The sequence below is a fragment of the Mustela lutreola genome, chromosome 5 (genome assembly GCF_030435805.1).
Source record: "Mustela lutreola isolate mMusLut2 chromosome 5, mMusLut2.pri, whole genome shotgun sequence".
NCBI classification, from domain to species: Eukaryota; Metazoa; Chordata; class Mammalia; order Carnivora; family Mustelidae; genus Mustela; species Mustela lutreola.
In genome coordinates, this window is record NC_081294.1 from 99,355,624 (window position 1) to 99,382,596 (window position 26,973).

The 26,973-nt window shown below is 35.9% G+C and overlaps 1 protein-coding gene across 2 annotated transcripts in view; it reads left to right on the top strand.

The window, feature by feature from the left end:
• The window catches only part of TNPO1 (transportin 1), a 94,750-nt gene that overhangs the window by 40,542 nt on the left and 27,235 nt on the right, over positions 1-26,973 (top strand). For both annotated transcript variants that reach the window (XM_059175209.1, XM_059175210.1), the window contains exons 3-11: positions 2,528-2,603; positions 6,693-6,842; positions 9,674-9,780; positions 11,979-12,112; positions 16,537-16,618; positions 19,947-20,069; positions 22,454-22,572; positions 25,486-25,546; positions 26,046-26,214. In XM_059175209.1, coding sequence (XP_059031192.1) covers positions 2,528-2,603; positions 6,693-6,842; positions 9,674-9,780; positions 11,979-12,112; positions 16,537-16,618; positions 19,947-20,069; positions 22,454-22,572; positions 25,486-25,546; positions 26,046-26,214 — 1,021 coding nt within the window. The remainder of the gene's footprint in view (positions 1-2,527; positions 2,604-6,692; positions 6,843-9,673; positions 9,781-11,978; positions 12,113-16,536; positions 16,619-19,946; positions 20,070-22,453; positions 22,573-25,485; positions 25,547-26,045; positions 26,215-26,973) is intronic.

A 26,973-nucleotide genomic window follows, 5' to 3' on the forward strand; every position in this document is an offset into this window, starting at 1 on the left:
TCGCGCACGCGGCCCTCGAGCCCGGGTCCGGGGTGCTGCCGCTGCCGCCTGCTTCCGGCCCGCGGGAGGCGGGGGCGCTCGGCCGCCGCCCGCGATCGCGACATGTGCGCCCGCCGGCCCGCCACGTTCCCGCCCGCCCACCGATGACCTGCCCACGGGGTGGGGAGAGGCGCGGGCGGGTGCCCCGAGTGCGGCGCGGACCTCCGACCCCACACAATGCGCCTTGGGCCGAGGGGCGGCTGTCCGAGCGAGAGTCTGGGTGGAGGGCGCTGTGTGCGAGACGGGACTCGCCGGCCGAGCGTCGGGCCAGAAATGGGGTGGAGCTGGCGCGGGGTTTAAACTGCCGCCGCATTGGTTTGGGGTTCCTTCGAGGCCCCTGCTCTCAAAGGGTTGGAGGACCTACAAGTAGGGGGTCTCAGGTCTCACCCTGGGGCTGCTCTTGCTCACACCTGTTGCAAGTTTCTTGGCTCCTGAGGGAAATAGGCTTTTTGGCTCAAAGGCTGACTGCTCAGTTACTCCGTTTTTACCGAGTTTGTTGGGGTTGCAGTCATAATTGCTACGGTTTTAGAGCCCAGAAAGGTTAAAAGAAGCAGCAAAATCTGTGCTGTGTGTACTCTCTCTGGTGCCCTGAACGGTGGACAAATAAAAGCTCTTTTTGGATACGATAAAGGAGACAGATTCAGTCACAAATAAGCTTTTTATACCTGTTACTTTGAGGCTAAAGAATTCTTTAAAAAAAAAAACAACTTAAAAGTCTGCTGTTGTTGCAGAAACAATTTGATTTTTATTGGTAGTGAACAGAACTATAAAATTTGATAAGTAAGCTCTTTAGTGCAGTTCGGGCTTATTTGAATATAATACGCTGTTAAGGTGAAATTATGTACAGTTCCGACAAACTCTGGTAAGTAAGTTGAAGTCGAAGTACTGCATTGCTACTCTTAAGTTAAAACTTTAAATAGGTGAGGAAGTACATGACTTCTTAATTAATAATACCCTGCTCGTTTAAAACCGGAGAGGATAATGTGGTGCTAGTGCTGAGGTTAAGAGTAGTAGCTTTGGAGTGTGTTGGACCTTGTATCTGAAACCTTGCTGGAGCCCAGTCTTAATTTCTGTTGTCATGGCTGTAGGAATGACAAGATATTTAATGAATTACAGGTAATTGTATGACACAGTTATTTCTTAAGTTAGCCAAGCCCTTAACCACCTTGTAATTTCTTCTATAGCACTGTATATCATTATTTTCTATTTTGGTACATATTTATTAAATACCTTTTATATGCCCGGTACTGTGCTTGGGCTGACAATCAATTTTACAGTTTATTCTGTGTGCCTGGAGCATGATATGCCTGCTGCATAAAGAACAAATTAAATTTCAATACGTGAACCATATTTAAAAGTACACATTGCTTTATATTTTCAGAGTGTGTAATGATGAATGACTTTGTTCTTTTGTGTGTCCGTAGGAAAGCATTTGTTTTATTATTGTTTCTGTATAGGCTTGAGCACCTTTTGCAAGACTATTAGTAATATGGATAGATGGCCCAAGTTGTAAGAAAGTAAATTTTACCAGGAAGTATTTTTGAAAAGTTAGCACATCAGCTTGTTAATATTGGCCCTTCACTAAAGAAAGAAACCACTAGGTTTTTCTTTGTCAAGGAAAGTAGACTTTGGAAATTTTCTAGAGAACATCTTTTGCTAGTTAATTCTGACCACTAACTGTTGAGGGTATTTTAGTATGAAATAAATAGCTAATACAGTGTACCTAGAGTTTGTACCATGGGATTAAATAAAAAATTAGATCTCAGTGAAAACATTTGAATATTTGTCTAATAAAAGACAATTAGGAGTATTATTAAGAAGGGTATTAGAGGTTAAAGGGGCGTGAAGAAAGATATAATAGAACATTATGTTACTGTTGACTGCCAACAGAATGACATACCTGCAAATGTAAGTCACCAGAAATGGTAAGTCTTGGGGAGGGGGAACAGTTTGAGAAATATTGCAATTCAGTAATTTTATACTGACTTTATGTAGTAAGACTTGATATGTAGACTTGTGTATGAGTGGCATTTTATAGTCTGTTTTTTAACTCTGGAAAAACGAGTCTAGTAAAAGCACTTTTATAAAGTTAATTTCTCTAAATGATTTTATTTCTTTGGAATGCTTTCCATTTTTTTCATTATTTTTGTATCTAAATACCCTTCTAATTAAGTATTTAAAGTTCAGATAAATCCAGAATTCTGTTTTGAAAGTTTCTTTGCTATTTTGAACATTCTGAAGGTGGAAGTTGGCTTGTGTTGTAATGAATATAATTGATATAAAATAGTAAGTTTAATATTTCAGTCATAAAGCACCTAAGAAATCTCATGGTGAGGTTGATGGTTTTAATAAGATAACTTTATTCTTCTTGAGAAAAAAAAATGCTGGATTGAAAATACCATGAAAGGGATTCTTGATTTTAGATATAAAATGCTTAATTTTTCCTTAGATTACATTGAGAAGTTTCCTTAACTACTGTTTGTTCTAGAAACTGGAACAACTCAATCAATATCCAGATTTTAACAACTACCTGATTTTTGTTCTTACAAAATTAAAATCTGAAGGTAAGTAAGGATTATATTGATAAAACTACTTGGAAAAGTCTTAAAGACCTATTAAAATAGGCTGAGAGTTAGTTTAATTTAAAGATTCTGCATTTTGTAGTAACCACTACTTTACATATGTGGAATGAGTAGAGACTTGAGTCTAAGTATTTAGATGCTTAATAAGCATTAGGTTGTTAATTGGGTGTTTTATAATAAATTCCCTCATGTTTTGTGACTGAAAAGAGTGTTTCAAAGTCTGCTTTGGTGTTTTGCTTGAATTCTTATTCATAAATGTCATAAAGGTTGATTTAATACACAGATTGAATACTAATTAACTAAGTTTATGTGGGTACAGAAAAAAAATAGAAAGTTCATATAACCAAAATGTAAATTAAATTAGTCGTGTCACCCAGAGAGAATTATTACTACTCTTGATTAATGAATTCTACAGTCTTCTATGGCTATATACACTTTAAAATTTAACTATAATAGGGATCATTCTTTTCATAAACTTTTGTGGTGGTTTTTTTTTTTTTTTTTTTTTTAACTTCTAACAGTACACTGAACAGTGTAATGAAATTTTTTCATTAACTGTTCTTCTGCAATAGTCTTAAATTATTTATATGCCACTTCAAAGCCTGAAAATTAGTTTTATTTATTTATTTTTAAACTAGTTTTATTTTTTAAATGATGTGGTTATTTGATTGTTTATAGTACAGGTCATGTGTCCCAGTAGATTTTATTCCTTTCACAAATATTGTTGAGCACCACTTCATTTCCAGGCTCAGGGGCAATAGAAGTAAGCAAAATACGAATCTCTGCTCTCATGGAACTTACACTTTAGTGAGAGGTGTTCTTCATATAGTTATTTGATTATTGAAGATTCCCTTCCTGAAACGTCAGATTCACAGAAGGCACTCAAATACTATGGAGTAACTGGCCTCTAAATGTAAACATCATACGCTGTTCAGTGATTAGTGTTTCAGAAGCCACAGAGCAATTAGTTAAAAAGGAAAAAAGAACCAAGGGCACTTGGAGTTGGGAAGCAAGTCTTAGTGACACTGCTTCACCTGTCTGGCTTTTCTCAGCTATATAATGCCTGTGTTAGACTACCAAGCTGTTTGTAAGGGTTCATCTCCAAAGCTCTAGGCAGTTAACGGCCTTAATGTGTGGTAAAATCTCACTGATTTTTTTTTTTTTAAAAGATTTTATTTATTTGACACAGGGAGATCACAAGTAGACAGAGAGGCAGGCAGAGAGCCCGATGCGGGACTCGATCCCAGGACCCCGAGATCATGACCTGAGCTGAAGGCAGCGGCTCAACCCACTGAGCCACCCAGGCGCCCTACTCGTTTATTTTACATAGAGCCACTGGCATGAGTGGAAGGAGGGGCTAAGGGAGAGGGCCGGGGAGGATCCTTAGGCATACTTCCTTCCTGCTGACCACCCAGGCTTAATTCCAGGACCTGGAGATGATGACCTAAGCCTAAATCAAGTGTTGGCCACTCGACTGAGTGAGCCACTGAGGCACCCCTCATTGATCTTATGTTTATTAAGATTTTGATAATTTATAGAGTACAGTGATTTGTTTTTAATTAATTTAAATATTCTGGTTAACTTGAGCGATTTTAATTTGTGATTGAGGGATGTAGTGGAAACTAAAACTTTTCCTAAATCTAGGTTTTAAGAAACTAGAAATTCCTTCAGCATATATCTAAATTCAGCAATTAATACTCTTAGTTTTTTAAATTTACTTAATACTTATTTCTTAATATAGAAATTTTATTTTTCCTACACAATAATTAATAATCAAATTAATGTTACTCTTTTTTTTAAGAAGTTTAGTATTTAGTAAATGAATTTTTCTAAAATTGTTGTACTTGAAAATTTTTAAACTTATCTTCACCAAGCCATCTACTCTGTCATGTTGTGTGCATACCCTAAATTCCAAATATTAGAGATTGTTAGAATCTTATGCTCTTTCTTGAAGTTTTGGGAATGTAAGAATAAGTATTTTTAAAAAGAACCACAGAATTCAAAAAGCAAGAGAGTATGGGTGACTACCTTCATTTCATTAGTCACCATTTCTCAAAGGACAGAGGAGCTTAACATCTGTGTAACATAATATTCTTGCGTCTTATTTAGAATGCAAGTTTACTATGTCTGGTTTTTTATTTTAAACAAAACTGGCATTGGGGTCATCCTATTAGTGAAGGAACATAAATAACATCTTTAAATGGAAATGCTTACTTAGTAATCTGTCTACCATCCTCTTGTGAATTTGTTTACACTGAACTATGGAGTAAAATTTTAGGTCTGGAAGAGACTTAACAGATAAGCTTATCTAACAGCAAATTGAGGGCCAACAAAGTAAAGCCTTGACTTTTTTTTTTTTTTTTTAATAAATGGTTGATTGGTGGCTCTTTGGATTTAGGACAGGACATGTTTTACCTTAAGTAAATATTTTATTTTATTTTTTTTTTAAGTAAATATTTTAATATAAAATACTTTTTAATTTTAAACCATTTCTGCTTTGTATTGTGACTTACCAAAACTCTTCATCTTACAGCATTTATTGTAAAAAACAGTAATGACTTTCTTATAAACAAATACATGCCGTTTAAGATAAAATTATATGACTGAATTACTAAGGACTAATTTAGACAAAAGAATTATTGCTTGAAGAAGTTAAAATCTGGCTATTCATTTATTTTATGGCAGTTTTAAACTTGCAAGAGAATTTAGAACTGTTTCTGTTTTGTTTTTACGTTATTCATTGGAATGGGTTGTAATTGAAACCAGAAAGAAGTTTTTAAATGGTGACATAAAAGGTTTCAGAGTGTATTGCTGTGATGACCTGAATGGGGTTTATGGGCAGAGAAACTTTGCTATCCTTTTGCCCGTCCGGTGTACATCACCCTGGAATATATCCGTGCTGGTCAGACTATGGGAGCATACTGCAAACTAGAACAAGCTCAGTATTCAATTTTTTAAATAGCGTTTGTAAAACAGTAGTGCTGTAATAGCATATTCTGTTCCCCACACCAGCTCTTCATGTCTTCCAGTCTTTTAAGGAGGGTGATATTACAGCATTCATTGAAGTCTAGGCTTGAGCCAGGCTCCTGAGATTCATATTTTGGCTTCCCCACTTAATAGCCTTGTATGACTTTGGCAAAGCCCTCAGTTTCTTCATTTATGCATTGGGGATAATAACTCCTTTCTCATGAGGTTGTCAGGATTAAAAGCACACTGTTTGAAATGCTCTTAGCAGTGTTAGTACCTAATAAGCTTCAAAAAATATTAACTATTACTAATACTGGTGGTGATGCCTATTGGTAAAGTATCAGTTACATTCTGTATTAAATTTCTTCTTAAAAATTTGTTGACACGTATCTATGGACTAAACTTTCTTATGTAAATTCTATTTTTAACTTCTGAAAATTTTAAAACTGTTCTACCCCCCCTTTTTTTTTTTAGCTCAGAGTCAAGTGAAAAACATGATATAAATGAACATCAGTTATTTGTGTGTGAAGGTGATCCCATGTATTCTTTGTCCACTTAATTTTTTAATAGAATATTTGTAGTCACTAATACTTTCAGATCTGTAATTTGATGTTTGTATCAGGTCCAATAAAGCTTGAGTACAGTGGCCATATATAAACTAAATTAACTCTTAAAACCAAGTCAGTGGTTCTCAACCAGGTGCAGATTGCCCTCTTCCCCACCCCCCATTGCAATCCATTCCACTTCTCCAACAATCCAGACATTATCTAGAAACATTTTTGTTGTTATACCTTGGGAAGGTGATACTGGCATCTCTGGCCAGTAATACTGCTAAACATAGGATGCACAGGACAACACCCAGCAAAGAATTATCTGACCCAAGATGTCAATAATGCCAAGGTTGAGAAACTCTGAACTATAAAGCATGGAGCTAATCTATTCTGATAATCATTTATGATACTTTTTTTTTCCTTTTTCCTGGTTATAGCAAAATTACTGGAATGTTGCAATCAATTTTTGAATATAAGTATTTTAAAAGTTACTGTTCTTCCATATTTTGAAATGAAAACTACTTTAAAAGTCAATAATGCTGTTTTATTACAGATGAACCCACAAGATCATTGAGTGGTCTCATTTTAAAGAATAACGTGAAAGCGCATTTTCAGAACTTCCCAAATGGTGTGACAGACTTTATTAAGAGTGAATGTTTAAACAATATTGGTGACTCCTCTCCTTTGATTAGAGCCACTGTAGGTAAGTTACATTGTTACATAGTTTTGCTTGTCTGGTTTGTAACTGGATTGTTTTTTGAGATGGTAGACTATTCTCATAGGAACTTTTGTCATCCATTTCATGTTGAATTGTGAGGAGAGAGGGGGGTTTTCATTGCCACTTTCAAATGCTTTGGAAATGCTTTCAAATGCATTATTATAGTAAAAGCCCCTAATTAGTGAGATCAGAGTCACTGGTAGTTGCTTAATCAAAGTTCATCAAGTGGGACATAAACAAATACTAATTTAGGACTATGGCCTTTTTTTTTTAGTTCCTTACTATCTGACTTCTGTGTATAATAAACATGGGATATAATTTCATTGCACTTTCTTTACGTGGAAAGAAAGTTCCGTAAAACAACTTAAGAATAGGACATTAGGTTTTGCTATTTTCTATCCTTGTTTTTAATAATTGCCTTGTCTGTATTTGATTACAGCAATTTTTGAGTCTTTTCAGAGTTTTCAACTTAATTCAAAGAACTGTCAGTTTATGTAATACTAAATTAAAATGTTTAATTATAATAGCTGGTATAAATAGGTTTGGGAGTAAACATAACTGACTGTCGGTGATAGTTGGTGGATAGCATTCCTGGACGCAGAAATAGGCAGGAGGACTTAAAAGAGTGGCCTACTAAAGGGCAGCATTCAGTATGCCATGGGACTTAAAGCAGCTGCATTTCACAAAGATCTGGAAAGCTTCCGTTAATCTGGCAGGTTGGTTGAATGGAAGTCAGTTAAGAACGTCCATAATGATTAAATCATTTTCACTGAATGTTCTTTACTTTTGTATTTTTTGTCTCGTGGTGGGTTTGAAAAGTACTCAATACATCTTTTACTTAAAAAACAAAGGCTCTGTGACTTCTCCCAAAATATGCAAGTCTTAAATATTGCCATTATTAACACTGATTTTAAATGGGATGGATGGAGGGCATTTGTGATTTGAGAAAAGGGAATTCCTGGTTTATTCTGATGGACTCTCTTATACCTTCCTAATGTTCTGCCCTCCTTTTAACAGTAGTAAAAAAGAATGGTGAGTATATGCCAAAATTGTTTCTCCTGTTAAAGAATATGTGGTTGGTTTGTAATTTTATTATTTTGGTGACTATCCTTTATGTGTGTTTATATAATATGGGGAAAAGATTTTTGGGGGAGTAGATGAAACTATATGGGCCAGTTAAATTTGAATTTGTTGGTCTATCAACATTCTCTAATGTTCTTCTAGCAGAAGGTAATGCATGTCAGCAGTCTGTTAGTGCCAAGTTGTAGCTTGGCATTTAATTTTTGTTACTGGTTGGTTTGTTTGTTTTTTTAAGACATGCTTAGCTTTCTTTAGGCAGATCCAGAGTGTGCTTTTACACTTTATTCTTAAAAATTTTAACTTTCAGAAAGAAAAATTGGCAAGAAGGAGCAGCTCTGCCCTTGGCCTTGATGCTTTTTGATCTTGCTAGAAGACTCTTTTAAGGGTTTTGTCTTAAAAATGCTACCAATCCATTGACTCTTACCATATAATTTATGGGGGGGGTTGGGGGTTTTTTTTGTCTGTTTTTAGTGCAGAGTACATATTGGCTAACAACGTTGGGCTTTTTAGTGCCACTGGGAGCAATCTTCTCAAAACTAACTGTGGGAAATTCAAAGACAATTTATACACAGAAACAAGAAGAATGCACTGTTTAGTAATTGATTATTTACTGTATGCCGGGCAGGCATTTTGTTTGCGTTGTCTCACTGTGAGTTCTCAAAATAGCAAGAGAACACTTTTTCTTTTTTCTCACTTTTACAAATTAGTATTTTGAAGTTTAGAGTGCAAGTAATTTGCCTACTGTCAGAGTTTATACAAATCTTAATTATGGTACTAAAAGGTCTATAATCATCAAATGAAGTATATTATCTTACTCATGTTAAATTTGCTAAGGCAGAGAAAAACAAGGATGATGCCAGTGATTCATCCTTGATCCTGTAAGTGGGAACTGGTGGAGGACTGTGTGGGTCTTTCCACACCAGAAGGGTTGTTGCACACAGGATTGTTAGCCATTGATGGTTCATCTACTTTCATTTTCCCTACCTTGGTCCTTGGCTGTGATCAGTCCTAGCTTAGAGAGCTGATTTTCCCTTTATGCATTTTTGTTAAAAACTACTAGATTCAGATACTCATCACCCAGTGATAAGCACTGCTAATGTTTTGGTATATTTTCTTTCTACTATTTTGTGTGCAATTTCTATAAAGGAGGAACACGTTTGACCCTTAGAACAGTGCAGGTTTGAACTGCGTGGGTCCACTTACATGTGGAATTGGTTTTTCTGTAGATACAATAAATGTATTTGTATTGTGATTTTTAATAACATTTCTCTAGCTTACTTTATTGTAAAAACCATATAAAATACATGTATACAAAATTTGTTAACCAGCTATGTTATCATTGAGGCTTTCAGTTAACAGTCGGCTGTTAAGTTTTGAGGAGTCCGAAGTTACGTGTTGATTTTCGACTGGAGGGTAGTACCCCTAACCCGGCCACATTGTTCAGGGGTCACCTATAATGAGTGGAACTGTTCTTGTTATTGTTGGAAAAGAGCGAGGCGTATAGTTTTTTTGTATAGATAATTGTTAAAAGTACAAAAGAAGGTAAATGAAGTGTTGGAAAACAAGATTAGAAACCTCTAATTTATGCTGTGGTTTTTCTACAGATGTGTTGGGGTGAAAAGAGGTTCTGGGCTGATGTGGGCCATTTAAATGAGCGTGTGTGCATGCGTGCATTTGTGTGGCAGTATCTGACATAATGCAGTCAGATTCCCTAATGGTATGTGTTTCCTTTCAAGGTATTTTGATTACAACCATAGCCTCCAAGGGAGAATTGCAGAATTGGCCTGACCTCCTACCAAAACTCTGTAGCCTGTTGGATTCTGAAGATTACAACACTTGTGAGGTAAAGAAACATGCTTCTTAGATTTTCTTCTCTATTTTTCTTGTCATGTTGTGTATTTGCAACCTTTGGAAAAAATACTTGCTCTGAAACATACAACATCAAAAACTTGAAAGCTTCAAGTTACCCTCTTATTTTACATTAGTGACCATTTATCTTATTGTTTTCTATAATGACTGTTAAGTTATTAAGTTATGACTATAATGACTGTTAAGTTATTAAGTTATGAAGCCTCTTTACTATAATTGCTATAAGGACGTATAATCAGTCAATCCATTAATGTGCTATTTTTTGAAGATAGGCTTAAATTTACCAACCTTGATCACTTTCAGCCTTCTCTAAATTGTTTCTGTGCCTCTTACTTTATGACATGGCTGAAGTATATGTAATCTAGCTTTAATCATGTAAAGATTATAATCTCCTATTTGCCACTGATAAGTAGCAACCTTTGCGTATGGGAAAGGAAGTCTATGGATTTCTCACTATTTATGAGTACTTTTAAATATCTCTTTCATTACCAGGACTCTAGTTTGTGTTAAAATCTGTTTTGAATGGAAACCATTTTGGGTATTTTGCTTCTTCTAAAGAAATAACCTAACAAAAAATTTCAAGTGGTCTTTTGATTTGGCAGTTTGTTGCCAGATCTGAAAGAAGGAAAGGAGGGACTGGAAAGAGAGGGAGTAAGCAAAGGGGTCTCTAAAGTTCCACTTCTCCCCACCCTCCCCCCCCCCAGGAAAAAAAAACTTTACTTTCTCATATATACATTTTCCATTAAGTAATACACTAAGATGGAGCACCTGGGTGGCTCAGAGGGTTAAGCCTCTGCCTTCAGCTCAGGTCATGATCTCAGGGTCCTGGGATCAAGCCCCATATCGGGCTCTTTGCTCAGTAGAGAGCCTGCTTCCCCCCTCTCTCTCTGCCTGCCTCTCTCCTTACTTGTGATCTCTCTGTGTCAAATTAAAAAAAAAAAAAAAAAAAAAAGAAATACACTAAGATTACAGAGAAACTAAAATAATAATGTTCAACCATCGAGTAAGAGTTGATTAAAATTTAAATTGTGCTTTGGTATAGTGATAGTAACATAAAGGAGATGAGAATTTTTAAAAACAATCACTTACCACCAAGAATAAAAACTTAAAACTGCAGTAATCATGAAATTATGGAGCTTCTACATAAGTCACATTTTTTTTTTTTTTAAGATTTTATTTATCTATTTGACAGAGAGAAATCACAAGTAGATGGAGAGGCAGGCAGAGAGAAAGAGAGGGAAGCAGGCTCCCTGTGGAGCAGAGAGCCCGATGCGGGACTCGATCCCAGGACCCTGAGATCATGACCTGAGCCGAAGGCAGCGGCTTAACCCACTGAGCCACCCAGGCGCCCCCATAAGTCACATTTTAAAAAGAAAGTATTCTTCAGTTAACTGTACCATGAAAATAAGCACCAGGTTTCTCTTCCTGGTGGAATTATAAGCAGTAAATTAGATGTTTGAGGTAATTAGTAGGTTGCATATTGTGTATAGGAGCTCTAGGTTGGCCCCTTTAGTTTAAAAATGGTTATAGGGAAATAGTTGCTAATTCGAATTTTCTGTCTTTTTTTTTTTTTTTTTTTTTTTTTTTTAAGATTTTTTATTTATTTATTTGACAGAGAGAAATCACAAGTAGATGGAGAGGCAGGCAGAGAGAGAGAGAGAGAGGGAAGCAGGCTCCCCGCTGAGCAGAGAGCCCGATGCGGGACTCGATCCCAGGACCCCGAGATCATGACCTGAGCCGAAGGCAGCGGCCCAACCCACTGAGCCACCCAGGCGCCCCGAATTTTCTGTCCTTTTAACTGATTTTGTCACCATTACCCAGTGAATGGTTTACATATTAAGTAATTTTTAAATGATGTTAACTTCTAAAATTCACCAGAATATTTCGGGAGAAATTAGCTTTTTTACTCTAGTTTCTGCCAACCAGAATATCCTCTAATTGTAAGTCATTCAATGCTAACATAAAATACTCCATTATATTTGAACTGAGATTTTAGATAACTTAGTGGTATAGTGATTTCTGTCTTAAAATTGATGACTAAATTTATGGATTTTATGAGGCAGTATTTGATGGGGACTGAGAACATTAATTCATACACATTCATCAGTATTCTTCAGTTTGCTTTTAAAATGCCTTCATTTTTAGTTCTAATGATATAAATGTCTTTCACAGGGAGCATTTGGCGCCCTTCAGAAGATCTGTGAAGATTCTGCTGAGATTTTAGATAGTGATGTGTTGGACCGTCCTCTCAACATCATGATCCCCAAATTTTTACAGTTCTTCAAGCACAGTAGTCCAAAAATCAGGTACTTGTGTAGCCAGTATTAAATTAACTCACCCTCCAATATAACATCTGGATTATTTAGTAATTATAGATTAAGAGTTTTACATCTAATTAAAAACATTTGGAGCGTGAAGGTGGAAGGATTTTTTAGAACACTCGGCAATCAGTAGGCCTAGTTGGGCAGAAGTTAACCTTGGGCTGCTCTCTTGTCCTGTATATATCCCTAATGTGCTCTATTGTCCTGTATATATCCCTAGTTTCTCAAACGGTGCCTAGCATATAGTTGTTGCACGATTATATTTAAATATTAAGTTAACCTTTGACTGACTTATCATCTGTTATCCTGTCAAGCTATAATTATCAAGGTGCTTTCACACTGTTTAAGTGTGTAAGACTCTTGTCTGTAACTACACCAGAAGTTCCCACAAACTGCTGCACTTTTTTTCCCCCTCGTTTCCAATTAATGTGTTTTAATCTAACTTGTCTTTCGTTTATTGATACTGTGGAAGTCATTGCTCTTCTGATTGGTAGTTGCTTTGTTTTTTGTTGTTTCTAATTGTCAGTGCTTCGTGTTTTTTTATGTAGAATGACCAAAAAACATATTGCCATTTAAAGTAGAAGTTACGGGACGCCTGGGTGGCTCAGTTGGTTAAGCAGCTGCCTTCGGCTCGGGTCGTGATCCCAGCGTCCTGGGATCGAGTCCCACATCGGGCTCCTTGCTCCGCAGGGAGCCTGCTTCTCCCTCTGACTCTGCCTTCCACTCTGTCTGCCTGTGCTCGCTCTCGCTCGCTCTCTCTGACAAATAAATAAAATCTTTAAAAAAAAAAAAAAAAAAGTAGAAGTTACGAGGGTTCCTAGATGTGGTTGTTTAAGGATATCCATCCAACAGCATGCACTTTACTGCATATGCTGTGATTGTTCATTTAGATGTCCTTTGGAGCTTACCCCCAAGATCCCAAGCTGTATTCAAAGGATTTTGGTTTGAACAGTATGACCAGAGGGCAATCAGGCATCTTTCTCTCGCTTAAATTCTGTATTTAGTTCTTTTTCTTTTACCTCGATTTAATTTTAGTTATTTTTTATCTTAAATGGTACTTACTGCAGTGTTGTTCTCAGAGAGATACATGCTCATTTATGGTAGTGCCATGCAAATAAGTAGTAACATGCCCCAAATAATTAACTAGATAGAGTTCATGTTCCCTAGGAAGTTGTCTATTAATCTTTAAAGTAAGGTGATGAAAGAAAGTGTGGTAATTTGCCTACTTTACTTCTAAGAAAGAAACTCACTTTTTTGTGACCAGGTCTTAGCAACCAAAAGAATAACAGAAAAATCCAAGTAACATATTCCTGGCAATTGTTCACTATTGCTGGACTCACAAGTTTTTTGTAATTTAATACATTTTTGTAGCTGGTCAGTTGTTTAAACTTAACTCGGTAGAGTTCATTACTACAGAAATGTTTTTGTTCAGTGAATGTTCTTTATTACCCATTTGAGAATCTGTTCTCCATACCCATAAACACTTTTTTTTCATTTTCATGTATACTTGGGTAAATGTATCTGCTGTATGTTTTAGCAGTACACTGAACTCCACCTTTATAGGATTTTATTCTGTATTATTACTTATTATCTTGTTTATACAGCTTAACTGGTATTTTGTATGTACTCATAAAAATGTTTTTTCCATCTCAATAACGGTTGAACTTTGAGAATATAGAATGAGGCAAAGGAATGTAGTTTTATCCATCACATGACTAAGCAATTGAAAAATTAGAACCATTTTATTTTTTAAACCCTACCAGAGGTACACAAAGATGGGTTATGATTTTTGCGTCATGATGTTCTCATCATGGCCCACTTCCATTTTGTCTTTAGTTACTTATTAGGTATTTTTAATAATCACTACCACCTAGAACAAAAGCTAAGATCTTGATGACAACAACCCACATCTCATCCCAACTTTTTCCTTCCCTTGCATTTTTAAAAAATATATATATATTTTTTTAAGATTTTATTTATTTATCAGAGAGAGCACAAGCAGGGGGAAAGCAGCAGGCAGAGGGAGAAGCAGGCTCCCCACTGAGCAAGGAGCCCGATGCTGGACTTGATCCCAGGGCCTTAGGATCCTGACCTGAGCTGAAGGCAAGATGCTTAACTGAGCCACACAGGCGTCCCTAAAAAATAAATGTATTGCATATATATGTAAAATGCATGTCTTTGTGTGTTTGTCTTTGTTTTTTAACTTCATAGAAAGTATTTAATGAATTTAATCTTTGGTGGCTTTTTAAATTTAATATTATATTACTAAAGTTTCATCCATATTTTGTCATTGTAGCTCACTTGTTTTGACTACTGTATACTACTTGGCATGGTGATTGAACAATTTATTCATGTTATCCGCCCCCACTCCCCCCCTTGCAGCTTTTGGGTGGCTTCCGCATATTTGCTGTTGTGGATAGTACTGCTGAAAACATTTATTTCTTGTCTCCGTTTGTGTATTTGCAAGAGTTTCTCTAGGAAGACATAAAACCTTTGGGGAGGAATTTCTGGGACAAAAGACAAGTAACAAGGAAAGAACACCAGAGTTTTCCAGGGTGGTTGCATCAATTTATACTCTTCTATTAACAAAGCGCAAGATTCTCTGGGTGCACAGCATTTAGTATTGTGATGTATTTTAATTTTCACCAGTCAGATATAAAATTGTGTTTCATTATGAATTTGATGGTTTACTTCTCTGTCATTAATCATGTTGAACATCTTGTCATAGGTTTATTGTCTGTTTGTAGTACCTTTTTCTTTTGTCTTTTTCTCTTGGGTTATCAGAAAAGGCAGACAGAACAGACAAATAATTTCATGATGAATACTGTGGAAAATAATAGAATAAGGGATTAGACAGTGATTCATAGGTATTGTATATAGAAGGTTTTCTATAAAGGTTAACGTTTGTGCAGAGACCCTGAAAAAAGTTAAAGTAGCCAGTCTTTGGAAGGTCAAGGAGAAGGACGTATAAGACAGGTAACACCAAGTATAAAGGTCCTGGAGTTAGGGATAAGCCTTTTACAGTGACAAAAGAAGAAAACTTTGTAGCACAGTAGAAATGAAATTAGGAGAGTAGGAGTAACCACAGCATAATGGAAAGTCTAGGCCTAGGCCAATAGTCAGCAACCTATGACCCATGGGGCCAAATTCAGCCCATAACCTGAGCTAAGAATGATTTTATATTTTAAAAGGTTGTGCTTGGGGACGCCTGGGTGGCTCAGCTGGTTAAGTGGCTGCCTTCGGCTCAGGTCATGATCCCAGCGTCCTGGGATCGAGTCCCGCATCGGGCTCCTTGCTCAGCCGGGAGCCTGCTTCTCCCTCTCTCCCTCTGCCTACCACTCTGTCTGCTTGTGCTCACTCTCGCTCCTCTCTCTCTCTCTCTGACAAATAAATAAATAAAATCTTAAAAACAAACAAACACTGACATTTTAAAAAAAAAAAAAAAAAGGTTGTGCTTGGGGGATGGGGATGAAGCTGCCATGGAGGTCTTATAATATTTACCATTCTTTTGTAGGAAAGTAGATTGTGTATTTTTGGAGTAATCTGAACAAGGGTGTAATGTGATGTTATTTATGTGTGTCTAAAAGGTTGTGGGGGCTTGTAGTAGCAGGCCATCCTTGTAGTATTTTTGTTGGAAAATTAAAAGAAGAAAGGGTCCGGGAATGGTGTCATCATTTTTCCTTATCACTTAAATTGACAAGATTGTGTCCCACTTATATTTACCATTTGATCTTTTGTAGGAAAAGTTAGATGATGTAGTTTTGGAGCAACCTGAACAAGGGTGTAATGTGACGATTTTATTCATGTATGTGTAAAAGGTTGTAGTATAGTCTGTAAAGGATGTCAGGAAACCAGTTGGAGCCTGTTGGAGTAATCTCGGTAGTTTGGACTAAGGAAGAAGTGATTGGCTTAGGGGTGTGTTTTTAAAGGTAGTGCCATTAGGAATTGTTGTGGACTTGAATTGGCTACATCTGAACACAAAACCTATAGACTTTAATCATTTTTAGTTTTAAAAGGAATAAATAGCCATGATTTTAAAATCTGTAGGTATATAAAACAATTTTCCAGTATGCCTCCATCCACCGTCCCACCCTTCAGGGGTATCTACTATTAAAAACGTGGACATACCCTTTCTGACACTTAACATTTTGAAAGAAGTATTAATGTAATACTCTGGAACCTGTGTTTTTCACCTAATATATCATTCATTTTCTGTGTTAAATATTCAAAGAAATTTAACTCATTCTTTTCAGGGTGTGTATCTGTATATACATATATATGTATGTACAAACATGTTTATGGCTATACATACATCATAATTTATGGAGGAAAAGTTAAGTTCTTGTCAGTCTTCTGTAAATAGAAAAAATCTGTAGTGAGCATTGTTAAAATTTAAGTTTTGTTTCTAGGTCTCATGCTGTTGCATGTGTCAATCAGTTTATCATCAGTAGGACTCAAGCTCTGATGTTGCACATTGATTCTTTTATTGAGGTAAGATTTGTCTCCCCTCCCCCCCTTTTGCTTTTGGGAAAGTTAGAAAATGTTAAATTTTTTCTGATGGTATTAAAATTGGATACAGTGTAGACTTTGTGATTTTTGTTAACTAAAAATAAAAGAATTCTCTATTAAACTGATTTTTTTAACTTACGGTACAAACATTGATTATGGTTTGTAGGTGCTTAATATCTTAGCTAGAAATTTTTTATTTGAATGTACTATTCAAATTCCAGATGTAAATTGAGTGTCCCAGTTCATTTGCTGTATTTGAAACATGAAACATTGGTGAGTCTGAGTAATCTTAAACTTGTTCTTTATTAAGAATCTGAAGGCACAGACTAATAAAAGGTTGGTGCTTCATTTTCCATTGGTTTCCATTGTAGAATTGGAGGTGTCGGGAAAAATTTGACTCGTGAATCTCTGTAAGCATTTAAAGGCCCTTTTACATTTTTGATAAAAGCAGAAGGTCAAGCATCATTTTCTGGCCATGAACTCAAAGCAATAGAATTGTTTTTCAGAATTACTACCACTTGATAACAGCAGGTGTGAACAAGTTAAAGTTCTTTAAGCATTTCACTTTGCTTTTCATTAAATGAAAGCTGTCTTTTCCTCTCCAGCTTTTTTTTTTTTTTTTTTTAAAGATGTATGTATTTATTTTTAGAGAGCAACACTGGGCTGGGGAGAGGGAGAGAAAGAATCTCTAGCAGACTATCCACTGAGTGCAGAGCCCAGTGTGGGGCTTGATCTTATACCCATGAGATGATGACCCGAGCCAAAATCAGGTGTGGGACACTTAACTGAGCCACCCACGCATGCATGCGCCACCCACTCCCCTCCCACCCTGGTTATGCTTAAAAATTTTAGGGGCCATCCTGCTAGTATTTTTGTTGGGCAATTAAAAGAAAGAAGAGGGGAATGTTTTCATCATTTTTCCTCATCACTTAAATTGACAAGCTTCTTTCTGAGCATTTCTCACCAGTAGACTATGAATAGTAGGATCCTCTAGCCATTTAAAAGTTGAAACTAAAACATGAGTCTTCAGTGGATATTTACTGAGTCATACTATAAATGAGGCACTGTGTTTGGTGCTAGGGTTACATAAATTTTCTACCTTCAGTCTACCTTGAGGTAGAGGGCAGTGGATAATACTAAAAGTCTGGAGTAAGACTGCCTGGGTTCAAGCAAAGCTCAGGTCCACAGCTGCTAACCTTGGCCACATTATTTAACTGATATTTTCAGTTTCAACATCTGTAAAATGAGGGCAATAATAGATCTACCTTGTTGGATTGTTATAAAGACATTTGCTGTAACTAAATTGGAACAGTGCCTGCTACAAAGAAGCTGGTCTACATGTTAGCTACAGCTATTATTATTCTTAGAAGTAGTAATTGTAATAATATTTCCTCTTAGTGTTTCACAGCTTAAAAAAGGAATAGGAATAAATAGCCCAACATTTTATACAGAAATGTAATTCAGAATAAAAGAAATAAAATTTCTCTCTGAAAACAAAAATTCCACAGGACCATACTCAGCAAGTGGAGCAAGCATGTTTCTCAACATTTTAAAGTATTTCCCAGTGGTGTTAAATACCATGTGAACACTTTGTTGCTCCTTGATAATCCTGTAAGATTCAGCCAGTTCTCCATCCAAAAGGAGTAAAACCTCCATAGGAGGTGCCTGACACATAGTAGACCCTCAAAAAGTGTTGGCTAAATTAGTAAGTGGAGGGGCGCCTGGGTGGCTCAGTGGGTTGGGCCTCTGCCTACGTCTCGGGTCATGATCCCAGGGTGCTGGGATCGAGCCCCGCATCGGGCTCTCTGCTCGGCAGGGAGCCTGCTTCCTCCTCTCTCTCTCTGCCTTTCTTTCTGCCTACTTGTGGTCTCTGTCCAATAAATGAACAAAATCTTTTTAAAAAATTAATTAATTAATAAGTGGATCATTTGTTTCTTTAATTATCATTGTTTTCATTGGGGGTGGATGTTTGCTGAGTGTGACAATAATGAATGAAAATGTATTGGTTATTAATACATGCCTAAGATGTATCTTGACAAAGCTAGATATTTCTACTTAAGACATCATCCGATTTAATGAAGACTATCAAACATGTTAAATATGTCTGATTTAAAAAGGAACTACAGAGTTGTGAAAGCGTCAGATGCAGGGACAGGACTTGTAGAGGTCGAAATTTTTAAAATTTCACAACAGTACTTCATATACTGTCACATTTGGTGTTTGAATTTCTCCATTGTCTTACCCCTTGTAATAAGCTTTTATGTTCCTCAGTTTGGAGATTTTTTTTTTGTGTTGTTTTGTTTTTGTTTTTGTTTTTTTGGTGTTTTTTTTGAGAGAAGATTGTGGGACACTTTGGATTTTATGTATTTTTTTTAAATGGTCATTTTACTACTTTTAAATAAGTGTGTGTGTGTGTGTGCATGTGCACGTGCACAGAGAAAGAAAAACTCAAGAATGAGACTTATTCTGTCTTCTCACATGTCCACTTTGCAACCTCTACCAAAGACAACCTCTTCTTCTAGTGGAGGCTTGTTGATACAGTGAATGAGTGTGGACATAAAATTCCATGAAAACCATATTCAGATTCTCCCCTGCCTAGCAAGTTAGATAACTTCTATATTTCCTTATCTGTAAAATCAAATAATAGTGTCTTGTAGATTAAATGAAACAGTCTGTCGTTTATTCAGGCGCTTTTCTTCCCCCTTAACCTTGGTGACAAACTTGTTAAGAACAGCATAAGATTAATGGCAACTTTTACTGCTTATTCAGTAGTTGACTTGGTGAACAACAGCAGTTTGGGGTTAAGTTGTTGGAAACTTAGCATCCATTTCCCCATTATCGATGCTTTTAAAGAACTTGTACCTGTTACTACCTTAAGAATCTGGATTGGTAGAAATAATCTCTGGACACACAGTACTTTTGAAGGAAAATAAATTGTATAATTTTTTAAAATAAATTGTATTTTAAAGATTATCTTCTTCTAGGTGAGCTAGATGAGTGTCCCATGTTCTTAATGACACAATTTTATTCTCAAAAACTAAAAATTACCTTAAAACACAATTAGTCAGTCTTTCCAAAAGAATGACTTTAGATTATTTGCCAAGTCATGTTTTTTGGCAGTTACCATCTTATGTTTAGTTAATTGTTTTATAACCTAGTATTGCAGGCCAGTTAATACAGTGTTTATTTGTACCATATCTTCTTAGGGTTTCTCTAAATGTTACTAACTTAGAGATGACTTGTTATTATGTATAAACCTTTCTAATACACAGGAATGCTTAACTAGAAAAAAATGTTTCTCATTCACTAGAACCTCTTTGCTTTGGCTGCTGATGAAGAACCAGAGGTACGGAAAAATGTATGCCGGGCACTTGTGATGTTGCTTGAAGTTCGAATGGATCGCCTGCTTCCTCACATGCATAACATAGTTGAGGTAATACAGGTGACTTAAGGCGCGCTCCTTTTTCTCCCAAGAAAAATCATGAGAACAAAATGTATGATGTTAAATTGGTTAAACACATTTGTTGGCAGTGATCTATGAAAAACAGCTCACGATTATCTTAAAATTATAAGTTCTCTTTATGTGAGATTGAAGGTGTTTATGGGGGGAAAGTTACTTAAAGGAATAGACAGCTTTTAACAAGAATAACTTACGTAAATTTTTTGTGTTCGCTAGATACGTGTTAGGCTAAATGATTACTAGAACTGTGGTAGGCTAAGTGGCACATTCTTGTGTCGTTGGAGTTGGAATTAGAAGTGTTTGCTTTCCACCCATTACTGGTAAAGCTGATGTGATCCTCTTACGATTTATGGTAAAAGTGAAATTTCTGAGTAGAAAATACATAATTGTTACAGTTAGTTCCATCAGACCATTTAGATTTTAAAAGACTCCTTCAATCCCTATGCAATTATAATTTACTAGAAAATTCTGAGTATGTTGATGATAGGTTAGTAGGAGGTAATATGTAGTAACAAGATAAAATTATTATTAGAACAAAATAACTTGTTCGGGCAGTACTCAGTCCTGATAGTGGCAAACTGTACCACCTACGTTTCATATTACTGGATTCATTTGTATGTGAGTAGTATATATATAGCTTTCCAGTTGTATTAAATAATACATTATTTAGATCCTCCCTTTCACCTCCAGAGAATTATGGTCTGTAGAGGGAAGATCTTCTCTTAAAGGATGGGGATCTGTGACCTGTTAGAAAAAAGCTAGCATCTATAGTGTGCAGCAGCTCCTTTTCTAAAGCATAAGGAAAGATAGTTGCAAAGCAGCATTAGAATAAGAGACATTGGGGCGCCTGGGTGGCTCAGTGGGTTAAAGTCTCTGCCTTCGGCTTGGGTCATGATCTCAGGGTCCTGGGATCGAGCCCCGCATCGGGCTCTCTGCTCAGCGGGGAGCCTGCTTCCCTTCCTCTCTCTGCCTGTCTCTCTGCCTACTTGTGATCTCTGTCTGTCAAATAAATAAATAAATAAAAATCTTTAAAAAAAAAATGTAAGAGACATTTTCTCTGATGAACCTGTTCTCTCTGAAGTGCCTAGAAGAATCGGGTCAAGTTGGTTGAAGGTTTAGTGAAAGTTGGAGCTAATAGGAAAATTAAAAGATACTTTATCATTTGCTGGGGCCATGTCACCTGTGGGGAGGCTAACTTAAAATGGTATAGTTATTTAGCAGTATTCAGCATGGTAATAGGACTTGGTGTGGAATGTAATAGGGATTGGCCTGTCACAATTCTTGTGTTGCCACATTTTGTCATGTGAGATGTTTTAGTCTGGAAGAGAATATGTACAAAGGCTGCATCTAACACTTGACCCCATTTCCAGACCCAGGTGCTTTGGGAAATCGTATACGTACCTTTGATTATATTTATTTTTGCACATAAAGGTTTTTTAAAGAGGGGTAGACACTGCCTTTGGATAAATTTCAGGTTGATGTTCCTTAAGAATGAATTTGGTTAAGAATGTTATTTGAGGGCTCCTGGGTGGCTCAGTGGGTTAAGCCACTGCCTTCCGCTCAGGTCATGATCTCAGAGTTCTGGGATCAAGTACCGTATGGGGCTCTCTGCTCAGCAGGGAGCCTGCTTCCCTCTATCTCTCTGCCTGCCTCTCCATCTATTTGTGATCTCTCTCTGTCAAATAAATAAAATCTTTAAAAAAAAAAAATGTTATTTGAAGTTAAGAATAAGAAATAAGAAGTTAAGAATGAATTTGGCTTGGCATGTTAGAGACTATAGATTATAATTTCTTTAAGAAATATCCCTACTTCCTTCCAAATACAAAAATTCAAGTTTTGTAATTGCATAATAATTGTATGTCACATATGTTATATATGTGAAAATACATGTAAGAAAGAGGTTAAATAATTATGTTTCGAAAAGATTCTTCATTTTTTTAATGAAAGGTATAATGGACTTTATTTTGGTATTTCCAAGAAGACTGATTATTTAATACATGTTTAAAATCTTGGTGGTTTCATAAGAGAAAATACACCTCTACAGAAGCAGATATGCCATACATAGTTTGAACACTTTTCATTAAGCAGCATTCCAAAGTTGTTCGTAAGTTTGGCTGGATTTTAGAGTTGACTCAGAAACTTTTTTTTTTTTTTTTTTTTTTTTTTTTTTTTTTTTTTTTTTTTTTATTTTCAAAATTGTCGACTCAGAAACTTTTTTAAAAAAATCAAAGCCAAGGTTAAGAATCACTGTAAAGTTAAGGCGATAGCAGAGGACCTTTAACTTGCTGAGCCAAGCATTAGGTTTACTTTAACTTTATGATCTAAACCAATTAATATTAATGCTTCTTTGTTTTCAGTACATGCTACAGAGGACGCAAGATCAAGACGAAAATGTAGCTTTAGAAGCCTGTGAATTCTGGCTCACTTTGGCTGAGCAGCCCATATGCAAAGATGTACTTGTAAGGCATCTTCCTAAGTAAGTGTTCCTTCTTTTGAATGCTACCTTTATCTTAAATTTATAGTGATTCCTCATTTTTACATTTTTATGTTGCATTCTGCCATCAGGGAAGGAAGTTCTAAAGAAGCCAGACTTAATTTTAGTTGGCATAAGCATGTGTTATAACTAAAGAGATTTTTCAGGAAGCAGTTGTTTTTTGGGATTTTTTTAAAAATTGGAGATGGTTTATTCTAAATCATAATCTTAATTGTCCAAATGAGTTATTTTGTTCTAATAATCATTTCATCTTTTTACTACATATTACTTCCTTTAAATAAGGTTAACCTATCATCAGTGTACTCAGAATTTCCTGGTAAGATAATTTTAATTGCATAGGGATTGAAGGAGTCTTTTAAAATCTAAGTGGTTAGCATAATTTTTTCTTCAGGGACCTCACCCCACCAAATGGATACATTCTCTCTTCGAACTTTCTCTTCTTTCTCCATAACTTTATAATTTTTTCCATCTTAAAAAGAATAGACAAGGCTCACTGTCTTTACTTCTTTACTTTACCTCTTGTTAACTGCAGAATTTTATAGTCTTCCATCTGTCCTCACTATTTCCACCCAAATTACTGACAGGTAATAAATGATTTCATTGTTGGTGAATGAAATAAAGCGGACTGTGCTGCAAAATGCCTGTAGCTTATGAATAGGGTTTTATTTATTATAAATTGGATATAGTTCTGTTTCATTAGCTGTAATGTTAAATTACTATTAATCTGTATTTTAGAATTTAGAAGGACTTTTCAGCTTGAAAATTTGGCCATCCCACATTTTTATATCTGTCTAGGGAATTTTAAGTCCCACTGCTTTCTCCTATTTGCTATTCCTTTAGTTAATAAGGGTTTACAAATTAACTGATGGTAAAGTTGTACTCAGAATTGGTTTTGCACATATTTAATTGACATTAAAGTGTTTAACTCTTAGAAGTAAGGCCTCTGCTAAGGCCTAACACATGAATGTAGAGAGTGAGAATTTCTTATATCTGGTGTGGGGAAAGAATTATTTTGGAGGCAGGCCAAACTGGTCTTGATTTCTGACTCTCCCATTACTTAAAATTAATGACCTTGTGGAAGTAATGTAACCTTAGTTGACCCATCTATTAAATGAAGATCTTAATACCTTCTCATTAGATTATAAGGAAAGTGCTTATTAATAAGCCCACATGGTAGTCATGGGTATGAATTTCCTTTGGTTGTTCACATTTCCCAAGCCGCCCAGAACAGTTAAAGGTAGAATTCAGAAGCAGAGAACAATTGACTTTTTTTTTTTTTTAAGATTTTATTAATTTATTTAGAGAGAGAGAGAATGTGCCAGCTGGGGTGGGGGGGCAGTGATGCAGAGGCATTGGAGAGAAAGAATCCCAAGTAGACTCCCTGTTGAGCGCTGAGCCTGGAGGTCTGGGTGGGGCTTGATCTGCAGAACCTTCATGACCTGTGCATAAATCAAGAGTCCAATATTCAACTGACTGAGCCACCCAGATGCCCCTAGAACTGTGGCCTTTTAAATGCTTCCTAAGTTTTCTCAAAACCTTTTATCCACAGTAGACTCTTAAACGTGTTAAGGGCCCAGTGAGAAAGGAAATCATCAAAACTTAAAGCAGTCAGAGCTTAAACTTCTCATAGCTACAAAGGGAATTGAAGTCATTAGTATTTTGACCTTTCCTTGTGTGTTTTGGTAAATTTTTTTTCCTAACTACTCCAAGATACCTGGGATTCCATGTTTACAGACATCTTGGTTCTGGCTTAATGATTATGTTAATGCTTCAGATTAGACATGATATCCTGACTTAAGCATTTTCTTACTGGAAATTTAAGTTCTTAATTTCTTAAGAAATTAAAATTTCTGGGGTGCCTGGGTGGCTCAGTGGGTTAAAACCTCTGCCCTCAGCTCAGGTCATGATCCCAGGGTCCTGGGATCGAGCCCCACATCGGGCTCTCTGCTCAGCAAGGAGCCTCCTTCCCTTCCTTTCTCTCTGCCTCCCTCTCAGCCTACCTGTGATCTCTGTCAGATAAGTATATAAAATCTTTTTTAAAAAAAGAAATTAAAATTTCTTAATTTCTTAAGAAATTAAAATTTCCTAATTTCTTCTTTGAAGGCTATAATATAATAACCTTACTGGTAGAGCTCTTTTTCTATTTTTGCGTTATTTCTTTTGAATAAATTATTTTAGACTTACTATACATTTTAAACAATGTCATCTCTTTTATTAAAAGGAGTACAAATACTGAATGCAGGCTAATTGTAAAAGTGTCACACTCTTTAGAAATAAAGTAAATGATTAATTTTATCCCTTTTTAGCCTTTCCAGTTTTCCAAAAATACCAGTTTCTTTTGCATATCCTTTCTAGATAGTAGTCTGTTTATATAAGTAATTACATGGGTAATCTCATTATTTTTAACTCCAGTAGAACCATGCTAAATGTGTTTCATACATTTCTGTTTCATTTTTAACTTTACTGTAATTTATTTTTAACCAAGCCCTAAATGACATATATTTAGATTGTTTCTAGTTTTGTTACTTCATCAAGAAACATTAAGTCTTAAAGAACTGGGAATGTTTGTTATGATGTTCAGGATAAATTTCTAGGGGAGAAATTACTAAATTTTTTGTTACTAGTTTTATTTCTAACCACTCTTGATAAGCTACCTTATTCTTACTAAGATTTAATCCAGGAGATCCCATATGTGAGTATGTAAAGGGGGCCTGGGATATGTATTAGGAATACTCCATATTTGAGAAGTACAGACATCATAGAATATGCTTCAAGACCAGATTAGCAGTGGTAGTTGTCTCTTTGATGTTTCTAGTATGAGTAAGGTCATTAAGACTTCTTACTAATTCTTAGAAGATTTTTAGATCTTTGTTTCATGAATTTATTCCTTTACAGATTGATTCCTGTATTAGTGAATGGGATGAAGTACTCAGATATAGATATTATCCTACTTAAGGTAAGGAAACTTCTCGGATAAATAGGTTAGGTTGTTTTTTTATTGATTCTAGAGAATCTTTGAATTTGACTAAGCATATTTACTTAAAATCGACCCTGTATAAGTATGTTTCTTCTTATATATGCTACAGAGTTTAAAGGTAGAAGCCATCAATGAATTTGGGTGCTAATGTACTCTAACTTCATTGGAACCAGATGGTTCTGGTAGAGTTAGCATAAATTTCCTGTTGTTTCAAATTACTTGTAGTTTATTTTAAAATTTTCAAATACAGTCTGAATTTTATACAGATGGTCTGGATTATACCAGCTGATGGGAAACAATGTAATGCAGTTACAGGTCCTGAACCTAATATGCAGTAAGGTAGTTTTTTCTCCCCTTGACAAAGATTTCTTTTCTGCGCAGGGGAGTGGTTCTTAGATACACTTTCAGAACCACATACATGGCGTCATCTCTCAATAATGATAATTGAATATCATCACAATTTTTCTTTTAAAAAAAGGGTGATGTTGAAGAAGATGAAACAATTCCTGATAGTGAACAGGATATAAGGCCACGTTTTCATCGATCAAGGACAGTGGCTCAGCAGCATGATGAAGATGGAATTGAAGAGGAGGATGATGATGATGATGAAATTGATGATGATGATACAATTTCTGACTGGAATCTAAGTAAGTGAAAAAGAAAAAATAGAGTTGCCTGCTTTGGTAGCAACTATATTGAGAACTAAGTCATATATTGTACAGTGCCCTCATGAAACACTATAATTCAGTGGTTTTTTCATATATTCACAGAGTTATGCAACTATCACCCCAGTAAATTTTGGAACATTCTCATCACCCCAAGAAGAAACCCTGTTTTGTTTTGTTTTGTTTTGTTTTGTTTTAATATCCCATTTAACTTTACAACAGCCTTAGGTTGGTAAGGAAACTGCAAAAAGAGAAACTTACCAAGGTTGGTTATTTAACATGGCTAGTACTAATGACACACTTAATTTTTGGAACCCAGGTTTCCCATAGCAAGAGAGCCCAATGTCTTCACCTCTGTCAGATTGTAGTAGCCCCTGTTATCTGCAGGGGGGTATGTTCTAAGATGCCCCCACAACCCGACCAAAAGGTGCCTGAAATCACAAATATTTGCAAACCCTGTATATATTGTTTTTTCTAACACATACATACCTACAATAGAGTTTACTTTATAAATTAGGTACCATAAGAGATTATCAATATTAATTGGTGATAAAACAGAGTAATTATAACAATATACCATAGAAAACATTATGTGATGTGTTCTTTCACAATTTCTTACTGTGCTGCATTCACCCTTGTGATGATATATGATGATAAAATGTTCACATGATGAGGTGGGAGGGGGCGTTAACTGAAATAGACATTATGGTATAGCGGTTAGGCTACTATAAACCTTCTGAT